Source organism: Periplaneta americana, chromosome 5 (genome assembly GCF_040183065.1).
Source record: "Periplaneta americana isolate PAMFEO1 chromosome 5, P.americana_PAMFEO1_priV1, whole genome shotgun sequence".
NCBI lineage: Eukaryota > Metazoa > Arthropoda > Insecta > Blattodea > Blattidae > Periplaneta > Periplaneta americana.
In genome coordinates, this window is record NC_091121.1 from 161920186 (window position 1) to 161935147 (window position 14962).

Here is a 14962-nt window from a genome sequence, read left to right on the forward strand (position 1 = left end):
CAATATAATAAATTAGTCTTACGTTAAGTACATTAAAGTCTAGAAACAAATTTTGAGATGGAAAATCAATAGGTTTATGAAGACATATTTTAATTATTTACTTCTGTAATAAATAAAGTGGATTAAAATTGAATTTAAATGAGGTACCCCATCCTATAATTCCATACATAATTACTGATTGAAATAAAGTTAAATATTTGTACGTAATAAACTTATTGACAAGTAATTCCTCAATAAAACGAAATAATATACTATTTTACGTAATTTATTACAAAGGTAATTAATGTGTTGGTAACATTTTAAATGATTATCGAAAATTATGCCTAAATACTTAAGTTCAGAGGACTCTTTAATAATCGGACATTTACACTGTATAAAACAACAATCAGAATTATGTAATTTAATACTTAATATAGATGTAGGAGGTTTGTTACATTTTTCAGATAATGAGAATGGAATAAAATACTGTATGGTAATGATAGTGGTAAGATTCATTTTTTGTTCTATGCATATGACTTATAAAACATGTATCAAATATATGCGAACACATATTTCAAAATAGGTATTCAACAATTTTTTTCTCTTTCTAATATAAAAATGTATCCCTTTTCAACTTATGTCCAAAACTTCTACGAATTTTCTTATTAATACATATAAAAACGCTTCACATTTCTTGCAAAAAGTTTTTTTAATCCGAATAAAATTTCTCTCATGTAAACCTGTCGAAAGCATGAACTCTTTGAAATGCTTTGTGCTTGTACTGAAAATGAAGTAAAAATCGTGAAAGTTGTTCTCTGAGTTCCTTCCTTTAAAATTCAATTACTTCTACAGATCCCTTTTCACCTGCTTACATTAGAGATATAATATACAGTACATTAAAAGTAAACAAAACTACTTCTCTAATTGTAAGCAGTTAGGACTCTTCAGTACTGCGTCGTGGACGGAATGCTTTTAATTAATTACATTTTAAGAAATTTAATTTTAGTTTATTACCGTCGTGCCTTACGTTTTATCAAACTTCTTTACATAAATTATTTCCTTGTCTCTTGAAATATCTAGCCCAATTTCTCAGCACTTCCAACATTAATCAACATGTACATCTGATCCACTCCGAGAGAATAGTTGTCAGTGATGGATTTGACAGGAAGGTTTTCCTTTCCCAGGTGATGGAAGTCATGCTTAGTTCCGAAACATTGGATTATACAGGGACATCATTTTATTTTTATTAACATTTCTAATATTAACCTGGCTATACCTTTAGAAAACCGTAAACACCGTTCGCTACCCCCTTCCACGACTGGAGTTCGATGATACTGGCGTAATATACGAACAAATCACTTTACTAGGTATAGGAGGGAATAAAAGTAGTACATCCATTTACGTAAACTAGGAAATATCGCGCTTTTGAGTTTGATAATTTTCATTAGGTTTTTTGTTTAATCAAAATACAGTACAGTATTAACAATGAGTGTTTTTACTCACGAACAGAGCTGTCCATGCGGACGTATTCGTTATGCAGTGTATATTATACTGTCTACAGCACATTAGCGTACAATATAGAGAATGAAGTGAAATTGAAAAATAATCATAATATGTATATTTAAACACAGTTTTGTAAATGGTAGCCGTTTATTTCGATACAGGTTTCAGTTCTAATGTCCACTATAGACTATTGTATCTAATCCCAATTACCAGTTTCGTCCTTCGTACTAGTAACTGATGTTAAAATAATTCTGTACCTACTCTATAAAAGAGTACCTTACGTACTGTAAATTCAATCTTCACTTCTGCCCGAGTCGAAAAGATAAAATTGCAGACATACTATCAACTGTCCGTCCAAGTGGTTATGTCGTAGGGTCGTAGAAAAGAAGGAAATCACGTGACAATTAATTACTTAACGAGGTCCTTTTATTTAAATTATTTTAAACATGCGTATAATATTACGTAGACGTCCAATTCCTAACAGAAATTAAAGCTTTGAGAAAAGAGCTAAGACAGCCCAGCCACTAGCTGGCGAATAAAAGCTGGTTGGAAAAACCGGGATACGACGTAGGCAAATGGACGACAGTACCTGTGCGAAAATGATTCAATATTGAAAGCTCTGTCGTCACTGGAAAACGGGAACATATTTTTGGAACGTACTGTTTAATATCACCGTAAGGCTACTATGACTGTATATGCGGTCTTGGATCTGTGTGGAGGACGGTTGATTTTCATTTGTGGAAGGGGTGGAAGTGAAGTACATTCAAAAACTCAGGTACAATAAAAATTGAAATAAAAATAAAATGATGTCTCTGTATATATACTGTATTTGGTTGTGCTTCCAAGACGCGTTGCAAGAATTCAGACATAATATCTCACCATGTTAAACATAGCCTAAGTTTTATATCAGATATGAGGGGTTCATAACGAGAGTGAACCAAGTCCATCTGGAATAGTTCTGAGATACTGGGTCTCAAAGTTCCTGGGTCCCGCTTGTCAACCTTCACCTTCCATAGGAAATGCTGTCCTCTGTGGAGTAACAAATGAATAATGGACTTTGTTTGCTACGGCAATGAATAAATCTAAGTTTTCTTCATCCGAGATTGTATTAAACCACAAACTGACCACAAGTGGACTTGGTTCGCTCTGGTTGTGAGTCCCTCGTATACCGTAATCAATCAACTCCGTATTCCCTACATTATTCTCCTACCATAAGAATTTTAATATTCCTTATTTCTTTTATTTATCTATTTATAAAATGTTGATTTTATTTATTTATTTGGTCATTTATTGACTTAATTGTTTCTTAATTTGTTTATTTATTTATTTTATTTATTTCTTTGTTATACAGTTTGTTAATTTTTTTCGTTTATTGATTTTATTTATTTATTTCATTGTTTATATATTCGTGTATTTATTTACTTATTTATCTATTTTTTGTTGCTTTGTTTTTCCTTTGTTTGTTCATTTTTTGTTCGTGTCTTCGTTTATTTATTCGTTTATTGATTTATTCGTTTATTTATTTCCTCAATTATTTATTTACAGAAAAAAAATCTACGAGTCCACGATTCAGTACCTATCAACGAAATAAAACATTATTAAAAATCACAGTTACCGGTCTCTTCTTCGGAGCGAGAGGCACCATTTCAAAAATCTTTGTAAAATTTAGGGAAAATACAAGCTGAAGAGAGATCTTCAAAATGCTATTGTCACCATCATAATAAAATTTTCTGTAGCTATATTTCGCCAGCATCTTTATTATATATACTCAATTTAAATTGTACTAGAAAGTTAGAATTCTGTAAAAATTGTGACGAAGGTTAAGGGACGAGGATGGTATTTTTTGGTAAAAAATGAGTAAATTTTCAAAAAAAAATTTTTTTTCTTTAAAATACCCTGTGATATGTGTGGAATGCATAGCATAATATTTTGTGAGTATTCGTGCCATTATCGCATGTTAAGTCGCCATTTTTAAACGTCCTGCGTTATAGATTTTTAAATCACTCGCCAACTTTTATTGTTGTTTCCGGTAAATTAAATTTTCAAAAATTTTTTTTCTTTAAAATACTCTTTGATATATGTGGAATGCATTGTATAACACTTTGTGGGTATTTGTGCCATTATCGGATATTGAGACGTCATTTTTAAACTTCCTGCGCTGTGGATTTTTAAATCACACCCCCATTTTTATCGGTTTCCAGTAACTTCATTTTTTTCTACATTGGCAGCCAAAAATGGATATAATTTCTGAACTATTAAAGATACATGCATGAAATTTAGAACATACATTCTTTAGGCTACTAGAAAACTTTTCTCTGTAACAAAATTTTGTTAATTGATTTCATTTTTAAAATACGGCTGTTTGTTTTCAAGAAAGGAAATCAGAAAATTGTTATTAAATTTTAATTGTTTATTTTACAAACGTAGGGACTAATATCAAAATTCTGTTACAGACAGTTTGTAGTACATACTTTTGCAAATACATTGCAAAAAAACTGTTTGAATCTGTCTTTAAAAACGGTTTAGATATATCGGTTTTAGTAGAATCCTGCATTGGATATATATTTTTTTTTTCAAATTTGGGCCTCCAAATTTTTTTTTTTTTCAAAATATTTATATTTGATGGTATTGCTACAGCTATGAGCTCTCTACATACAAAAAATTAATATTTTACACCAAGTAGGGAAAAATTAAAAAAAAAATACCATCCTCTCCCCTTGAGAGATGTTCATTTCATTGCTGGAATACATTTCGAATGTAATCTTTCATGCAATGCACAAACGAGGACCGCAAAGTTTTAATATTAGCGCATATTACCGGTGCACTTGAGAATATATGCATTCAAAGAGCAAGGTCAAGCAATCAGCTGACAATTGTTGACAAGATACACACGGTCAGTTACTAATAGGCAAATATGTCGTGCACAGAGTTGCCAGATTCTCTCGTCAGGAATCTAGGACAGGTGATTGATTATACTGCGTGCTTAACGAGTTAACACATTTGAATTTATTGAATTTGTAATGCAACTGATTTTATTCGTTTCATATAGTTATTTATATAGGACCTAAACTTTTAATTTGTTACATTTTTGCTGGGCCTATATTATGAAATTTCCTTGGAATTATTGGTAAAGCCTGGAAAAATAATGTGTTATATCATATTATAACCTGACCTACAAAAAAATGAACGATACAGTGTTTATATTCTATCAATAATAAATCAACTTCCAAACAAAGTCTAGAATAAACATACTGTATGATATCTAATCCATTACTATAGTATTATAGTTTTTATTTCAATAAAACTCAATAGGAGGCGCCAGGCAGCATTGAAGACGGCGTTGAAATAGGTTGGACAGGGTCTTGAAAAAATGAATAAGGAATTTTGAAGATAATTTTACAGAAATGAGCAAGAAAATGTATTTTTCGAATCTTTTTGACATTCCGGGACAATTATAACTCACACCAGGATACATTAAAATACAGAACAGTTCTGGAAAATCCAGGACGTATGGCAACCCTGGTTAAGCATCAAAAGTGATGTGCTAAATTGAGTAAATTTATTACTATAAGAACAGAGTACAGGAAACCTCGTTTATTCAATGAAAGGTTGTATTCGAAATACAATAAGATATTTCAAGATGCATACAATGTTTGTCCTTGGCACTTATAGCTATAAATCAATGTTTTATTTAAGGACATAAGCTTAACTTTGTTAATAGGCCTAATAAAAGTAATATAGTTTAATGTTTATTTTAAATTAACGAAAATAATAAACATTTCAAGAAAAATATAATAGTTTTCCCTTCGAATTTACAGCTATCAATAAATTAGAGTTTTTATTTAAGAACACAATAATGTATATTGTAACTTCATAAAAACAAGAAATGATGATGTAGTACAATTTTCCTTGTTTTTATTTATAACCTAAACACAAATAATGTATAATATGATACGTTTTAATATATGAAAATAGTAATAAGTAGACTTCGTGGAATTGCCACGAGAATCGTAAAGTTCACTGCGCACGCGGTATAGACTGTATGAGAAGGAGGCGTGCAATGGATGGAGTATGCCTCAGATGTAAACACTGAGCAGTATACTCCGGTTACAATAAAACCTGTATCCTGCATTCAAGAAATATAATGAATGGCCATTAAAGTAGGAAATGTCTAAACATGTAAATACGCAATTATTTTATAGTGAGATATATTAACTCTTAAAATTTAATGTAAGATACTCACATCATCCTTGAATATGTGCATTGCAGTGAAGAGTCACGTACATTTTGAGCGACTGCAAAGTAATCTTCTCCGATGGTCACTTAAACAGTTTTTATTTTGGGAAAATGTACGTTCAACATCACACGATGTAATACGTACATATTTGAAGAACGTAAAGTCACTACTTTTTAGTACACCAACTTCAGATGTCTTGTCGTGACATGATGGTACATCATTTATAATACGAAGTTGTGAATAGGCAGAATTTTTAGCAATAATGTTTCTCAACTTAAATTTCACTTTTTCTGAAATTAGTGAATTGTTATTTTGGATAACGATTTGTGACAATTTATCCACTATATTAAGGGCTTCTGAGAGTTATAGTTTAGACGATTCTTACAGGGTGATGCTTTTGGACACGATTTTAAAATTAGAATCAATGAACAGAATATCTTCCAATAGCTGTTCAGAAGGCAATGATATTACAGCTGCAACATCAGAACTGTCTGTGCTATCTAATGCATAGATTACCTCCATTATTTTGCCGTAATGTTCTGCATAATAATTAACAGCATCCACCACGTTCCCCAACGTAGTATGTTTGATTGAATTCTTGTCTGCACTGAACAATTAATGTTAAGCTTTGACTATTCCAACCACAGTAATGCAAAAACAAGTGATTACATAGGTATACATTAGCTGTAGCTGCTCCATGTATTTGAACCGGTCACAACTCTTAAAATGAACTGCTTATACTACGAGACCGGGCGGTCGCTCACCTCTTCTGTACTACCGTACATCGGCAACCTGATTGCATGCTGCGTGTGGCAATTCAGCGAAGTCTAGTAATAAGAAATTTCATGATGCATAGGCCTACATAAACATTACCTTGGGACTTACAACTTCAAAATCAATCAATATTTTATTGAAAAACACAAGCGTGTCTAATTTTTCAGAAGATAGTATATTTCTTTGTTACTTCAAAACGAAACCTGTTTTTCAGGATGTATGCTCCGAAGAAACTACTGATGTTGCTCGCGAGGCACTCAAGGACTTATGCTTGTCATTATTTTTTAAATTGAGAACCGAAACATTTCGGTTGATTACGTAGAACAGGAATCATTCGAATGATTTTCTTAACATTTCAAATATTTCCAATAATTTTAACAATCAAATAATCCGAATAAATTCATTTGAATAGTTCCCAATACTGGTATATAGTAGAATTAGTTACTGTACCCCCACGAAAAGAAGTCCAAGAGTGTTAAGTTAGGTGTTTGTGTCAGAGCACTATATTTGGTTCAATATTAGGTCCCCTACTTTTTCTAGTGTTCGTAAATGATCTTGCCCCCCTAATAAAAGATGTATGTCATCCCATATTATTTGCAGATGACACAAGTATAGTAATTACAGCCAATAACTCCAACCCATTCCATTCTTCAACAGAAGAAATTCTCTTCAAAATATGAGACTGGTCCTCAGTTAATAAATTAGTATTAAATTGTAACAAAACTAACATAATTCATATATATATATATATTATTATAATGTACCGAAGTACATATGATATTTCCATGCAGATATTCTGCGTCATCATACGATGTAAGAGTAATGGAACGGAGAAAAATTCTCTCCGGCGCCGGGATTTGAACCTGGGTTTTCAGCTCTACGTGCTGATGCTTTATCCACTAAGCCACACCGGATACCATCGTATGATGACGCAGAATATCTGCATGGAAATATCATAAATTACTCCCAAACTAAATTCAGCGTCTTTTGCTATTAGATCTATGGAAATTGCAAAAGATAGTAAATATCAGTATCTTAAAAACAATATACGTTGCATACTTCCACTCGGTAATGAATTTTGGAATAATTTTCTAGAGAATTCCACAGAGAGTAACAGTATATTCCTGCTACAAAAAAGAGTAATTAAAATAATAATAGGTGCCAAATCTAGGGAATCGTGTAAGACTATTTTCAAAAAACTACAAATAATGCCCATGGCTTGTCAGTATTAGTTTTCAAATTTGAACTGCAACATCTTCAACTAGTTTGTCGATTAGACAGGTGCGACACCAAGTACCCCCCACCAATACAAGTGTTCCGAAATAAATGCTGTTATCAAGATTTTATGAGATATGTAAATTACGTCCACAAAAGTTGTAATCTGAACAGATGATAAAATTTGTATATATCCACTGAATTATTATTATTTTCTTTCTATAGTTTATATATATTTTGTTAAAATATTTAAATTAACAGTTCATAGAAATAAATTAGGATAATAATTTAAAATAGATTCACGATAAATGCGTTGTATAAAATTTAGAAACTGCTTGTAACAACAATGTTTAACGGAAAACTGTGTAACGTCTTCAGAGATTTTAACCCACAGAAATTTAAACTACATTCTAGTGAATATTAGGATTCTTTATTTGCTTAGGTTGTAATATAGTATGCATTTCATGAAACTTGTGAATTGAAATATAAGATTGTATTTTATTATTTAATTTCATCTCATTGCATTTCATTCATTCATGTGTATAACTTATAAAAATTTGTAGAGATTTGCTGAATTTATAGATTTGTAAAATTGTATTAATTTCATAATTAAAACGTAAGATTAATTCAATAGGAGACTTCATTAATCAATATCATATAATAATAATAATTATTATTATTATTGTTATTATTATTATTATTATTATTATTATTATTATTATGTATTTATAACCCTAACATACCTATCTCAGGTAAAATAGGGTTCTCTGTAAAATTGGAGTATAATAAATAAATAAGTTTTCATTAATAATCTTCCTCTATGTAATCGTGAAAACTTTGTAACTAATTCAACAGTTCATAGCATAAATACACGTTAAAAATTACTTTCATACTCCAACGGCAAGTCTATCGTGCTATGAAAAAGGAGTGCGTTATATGGCAGTAAAAATTTTTAATAGGCTCCCTATCGATAAAAAAATGAAACTCAAAACATAAGATTATTTAGGGCCAAATTAAAGAAGTACCTAATTTCTCACGCCTTCTATTCTGTAGGTGAATTCATGACATTCAGTAACGCTTCATGAAATTGATACTAAAACTTTGTGTTGTACTATTAGATTATTTTGCAAACCTCGTCTGCATATATTTGATCTAGACTGTGAATATAAATTAAGGCTTTATAATAGTATTAAGTTTTTTGACTTGTTCCATACTCTAGCTGTGAAGCAATGTATGAATACCATGGAATGTTAACAAATACAATACAATACAAGAGGTAAAGGCGAGCTACAGCCTGGTCCACAGCGTGTATTTCTCAAACTATGAAAGAATTGCAAGACTAATTTGTATATTGTCTTGACTTTACGAGGGAAGGATCCAGAAAGGATTCTTATCCTCAGGCTTTTGCGCCCTATATATGCGATGGTAATCAGGCATTCCTGAATCCGATGCCTCAGCCTTGTCACAGCCAGGTCCCATTCTCCACGATACCTGATAATCTCCAGGGCTTGAATCCTATATCAGCATCAGAAATCCGTACCAAGACATTACCCAGCCTATTTTAAACTATTGTAGGTGATATATGTAATGTGACAGAGATGGAATATGTTGGTCGAATAGAGACAAACGGGAATACCCCGAGAAAAACTCTGTGTAACGTCTGCTTTGTGCACCACAGATTCTATCACGGAGATCGAACCCGAGCCACCTGGATGGATGCGGCGCTATTTTGTATCAGTTCAATGACTATAAGCTCTCTCTTACTTAAATTTATCTCAGATATACATTTTATAAACGCAAGTATATCTTAATGACTGACTATGTATTTACTCAGTGAAGTAAGGTATTTCTACAATAAATAATAAACAATAGAAATATAGAATATGTTACAAATATTTGTTGTTTTCCTATTGTAAATACTGAACGTGAAGTCTCGTCCTGTTTATTTCTGAGTGTCTCTGTGAATGGTACTTCGGACTTAAGATGTTATACGAGTATAATGTTTGAAAAAAATTATCAAAATCTAACATAGTTCCTTCGTAAAAATGGAGGTGCAAATATGAAATACTATAAACAAGTTACAATATTAACAAAATTGCAAAGTCAAAATGGCCTATACTAAGAAAATCGCAGAATAAGCATTCAGCATCTTTATTAGAAGGTATTTTCACTACCGTATCCAGATGAATCGTCTCTCACGTCTTTTTTCGAACTTGTATTATGGCTTCTTGCATTGCATTTTCATTCCTCTGTTTTCTAAATTATTGCAAGGTGAGGTTTTCCTCCTCCTCCAGGTGCCAGTACTAGTAACGAAACAGAAAACCAAGGTATAAAGATGGAATACTAATAATACTAGTATTTCATATTTATGACACACTGATCTTGTACGCAATAACCTCAAAACATATCACTATTTAAAAACGAAATCAATTGAACATACATTGCTGTAAACGTAGATTATTTCTCTTTAAGAAGATATATATATATATATATATATATATATATATATATATATAAAGAACTTGCCGCTAAAATTTTCACTTTCCTCCAAAACGCAATAATGATAAACGTTTCAACAGTTCAGCCTCTAAATCAAACTAACACATTCTCGCGAAAGATGTTATCAGTGCGAAGTAATTTGGAAGACTTCCGCTAGAATACAACTCGTCTCAGGTCGTATATGACACAATTTCATATTTGTACCCCTATTTCATATTTGTAACACTTAGAGTGGCCAGATTTAGATCGATAGAAAAGAGGACACGAAGCTTCAAAAAGGAGGATATTGTTCGAAAAAAGAGGACAGAAAATATGTATTTAGATTTAGGCTTAAGCCTATATTATACTATAAATTACGTCAATATCCATTTTCTCACAAAATATTTACAGTACAGATTCAGGCTTATATCATACTTAAAAGTATGTTAATATTACAAAAATCATTGTGATAAAACTTAATAAAAATGCTTTTACAGTTAGCTACATATGTAAGTCAAGGAAACTGTAATTATTAAAGATGACAGAAAATATCTACCCAATTTAGATGTAGACTTAGGCCTATATTATACTATAAATTACGTCAATATCCATTTTCTCACAAAATATTTACAGTACAGATTCAGGCTTATATCATACTTAAAAGTATGTTAATATTACAAAAATCATTGTGATAAAACTTAATAAAAATGCTTTTACAGTTAGCTACATATGTAAGTCAAGGAAACTGTAATTATTAAAGATGACAGAAAATATCTACCCAATTTAGATGTAGACTTAGGCCTATATTATACTATAAATTACGTCAATATCCATTTTCTCACAAAATATTTACAGTACAGATTCAGGCTTATATCATACTTAAAAGTATGTTAATATTACAAAAATCATTGTGATAAAACTTAATAAAAATGCTTTTACAGTTAGCTACATATGTAAGTCAAGGAAACTGTAATTATTAAAGATGACAGAAAATATCTACCCAATTTAGATGTAGACTTAGGCCTATATTATACTATAAATTACGTCAATATCCATTTTCTCACAAAATATTTACAGTACAGATTCAGGCTTATATCATACTTAAAAGTATGTTAATATTACAAAAATCATTGTGATAAAACTTAATAAAAATGCTTTTACAGTTAGCTACATATGTAAGTCAAAGAAACTGTAATTATTAAAGATGACAGAAAATATCTACCCAATTTAGATGTAGACTTAGGCCTATATTATACTATGAATTACCTCAATATATATTTTCTTACAAAATATTTAAAGTACAGATTCAGGCTTATATCATACTTAAAAGTATGTTAATATTACAAAAATCATTGTGATAAAACTTAATAAAAATGCTTTTACAGTTAGCTACATATGTAAGTCAAGGAAACTGTAATTATTAAAGATGACAGAAAATATCTACCCAATTTAGATGTAGGCTTAGGCCTATATTATACTATAAATAACGTCAATATCTATTTTCTCACAAAATATTTACAATACAGATTCAGGCTTATATCATACTTAAAAGTATGTTAATATCACAAAAATCATTGTGATAAAATTTAATAAAAATGCTTTTACAGTTAGCTACATATGAAAGCCAAGGGAACTGTAATTATTAAAGATGACAGAAAATATCTACCCAATTTAGATTTGGGCTTAGACCTATATTATACTTAAAATTATGTCAATATCTATTTTATTACAGCATACTTATGATAAAACTTAATAATATAAAATGATTTTACAGTTAACTACATTTGAAAGCCAAGGAAACTATAATTATTATTATCAAAATACATAAAAAGACTGCACAAAATGTGTATTTAATATTACTTTGTATGCAAAAAGAGTTATGATCGTTGGCAAAGAGTATATTCTGTCGATGATGCTGCTGCCACCTACAGGAAAATTACTTGAAAAAGGCGTCAAATCAGATAATTTCAAAATATCAGAAATACAAGTTACGAAAAGGAGGACATTTCTTGATTTTTTTTTAAATCCGCCTGGACCCCGGAGAAAGACCTAAAAAGGCGGTCAAGTTCGGAGAAAAGAGGACGTCTGGTCACCCTAGTAACACTTCCTCTAATAATACTCGTCATATGAATTTGTGATTAGCATGGGTGAAACTTTACTAAGACAAGATGAGTTATAAATAATTCATGTGTTCTTGCTCCACAGGTATGTTTTCCATACCCCGAAGAATTTGGCCGAACGTACCTGAAGGTAATGGTGATGCTCAAGTTCCTCTCGTACTACGCCATTCCACTATTTATTATCACGTTCTTCTACATTTTGATGGCACATCATCTCGTACTTAGCACACGGAATATGCCGGGAGAAATGCAAGGACAATCCACACAGATCAGAGCGCGGAAAAAAGTGGCGAAGATGGTGTTAGCATTCGTCATAATATTCATGCTGTGTTTCCTTCCGTACCACATCTTCATGCTCTGGTTCCATTTCGACCCACAGTCCACCGAAGTCTACGATGATTTCTGGCACGCTTTCAGGATTATGGGCTTCTGTCTCAGCTTCATAAACTCCTGCATCAATCCCATAACTTTATACTGTGTGAGTGGCACATTTAGAAAACATTTCAACAAGTATTTGTTCTGTTGTTGCACCGCTAACAGAGGAAGACATGGCTTGAGTCGGCGAGGAAACAGTGCAACGATCTGCGAGACGTCATCGCATACTTTGGTTCATTTCAACAGCACGGTACGCAGACACTGCCATCAGCTTGAAGATCTTAACTGCTCAGTTACGACAACGCATACAACAGTATTTAACTTAGACAAGACTTGAAAATGGGCCCCGCGAGTGTCGGGGGGAACCAGATGTCAATTACACCTTCCACATAGCAACTCGCACCAGACGGATTTGGGAAGTCCGTCTCCTGAGAACGATGCTTCGCCTCAGTATCCCACCAGAAGACCAACGGTCACCTTCAAGACTTGAAGCTGCTGCAGCAACTATGAGGAACTGGGATGTTTGAGAACGAGAACAGTTTGGAGTCTGTGCAACAGTTACGGCAAATATTTCTCCAAGACTAGGAATACAATCGAACGGGCAGGGCATAGTTGTGCCACACGGTCAGGCAAGATGCAGCAGATAAAAAAGGGTCCCTGTTTTGTGGGCATAGTTGCGCCCTGTTCCCATCAGGTAGAGAAAAGGGCATGGCATAGTTGCGCCCCGATGAAATAGTTAGAGAAAAATACACTACGGAAACTCGAGCCTCGTAATCAACCAACCTGATTGATTTCTTATTCGATTTAATATTTATTAAAATGAACACCATGAAGTTGGCAGTACTTTATTAACTGTTTTTCTACTGTTCATGCAGTGATTATCGATAGCCTACCGTAAAAGTGAACACCATGAAGTTGGCAGTATTTTACTAACTGACATATTCAAATGAGTGAGCCGTTGGAATATGGGGTCTTAGTCTTGACATTTTATTTGTGATTTTCACACCGTCTGTGGCGTATAGTGAAGTAAATTCATAATGAATGTTAAGTTTAGTGAAAAGAGTAAAGAGTTAACAATTCACAATGGTTGCAAGTTTCAATTTTCGAAACCCTGTACCGTAGGGTTAAGATATCGGTGTACAAACAAAAAATGCAGTTCATTTATTGTGTGCGATCGATAAAAATGTGTTACTTTAAATATCAAAATTGACCAAATCCTAGGCCTACCTGATTTCAATGCACTACCATTATAATATTTTTAAGTAATTTATTTATTTTGTGTACTATGGCCATCGGGGCGCAACTATGCCATGTCCATTCTGCTACCTGATTTCTTCGGGGCGCAACTATGCCATGTCTAGGCCTCCCGATTGACCGCGGGGCGCAACTATGCCATACCCTATCGAACAGCTTCCGTTCCTAAAGATTGAAAAATAAATCTTCCATTTCCTGCATCCGTCGGAACCAAAACTTGTGAACTTTTTCAATACTCTTTTTTGAGTAACTGAATTCAGCATATGCATTTGGGAATGCTGATAATATCTCAAATTTGATTCATACTCCAGAAATAAAGTAACGGAGATAAAGAAAGTTGCCGGTTTTCTTCCTTTTTACAGCAAATTTACAACGCTTTATTGTGCCATTCTCCAGAAGAAATAGAAAAAGAATAATTAAATTCTTCCACCAGCACCACCATGCCACACCACTGTAGCTAATGCAATAGTCACGAAACATTCAACAATATTGTGAAAAAGTGTATTAGTATTTCCAGTATTAGATCTTATAAATGTTTATTATATTACAGCGATATAACCAAATATTGTCGATACTAAAAGAGGAAATTTGTTCATAATAAATTCTGGTTTAAATTTAAAGGTGTGAGTTTATAAATTGTAAACCTGTATCAAATGTGATGTTTGTTGAGCATATTGACATCTTGAAATCGTTGAGGGTGCAGTTAAATGCAGTCTTTACAGCATAATGCGCAATGTAAAGAGTGTAACAGATCTATATATACAGTACAAAAATAATTTCCTTTATTGTCAGTCATAGCTACTTAGTTAAATTATGTAATACTTTTAATCTGATGTTGGTGAACGTTGGAGTATAATAGTACATTATGCAACGAGCCTATAATTGTTGTAATTAAGACGCGAGTATGTTTGTTAATGAAACGAGCGCAAGCGAGTTTCATAATTTTCATACGAGCGTCTTAATTACAACAGGCAAGTTTCGTACGACTTTTTATGCTCGACCATATGTCTAACTTGAAATTATTCAT

At 32.3% G+C, this 14962-nt stretch overlaps 1 protein-coding gene across 3 annotated transcripts in view; it reads left to right on the top strand.

The window, feature by feature from the left end:
- Window positions 1–14555, top strand: part of LOC138700255 (neuropeptide CCHamide-1 receptor-like) — a 215896-nt gene extending 201341 nt beyond the window's left edge. For all 3 annotated transcript variants that reach the window (XM_069826749.1, XM_069826748.1, XM_069826750.1), the window contains one exon: window positions 12392–14555. In XM_069826749.1, coding sequence (XP_069682850.1) covers window positions 12392–13018 — 627 coding nt within the window. In that variant the 3' untranslated portion in view covers window positions 13019–14555. The remainder of the gene's footprint in view (window positions 1–12391) is intronic.
- Window positions 14556–14962: the final 407 nt, after the last annotated feature.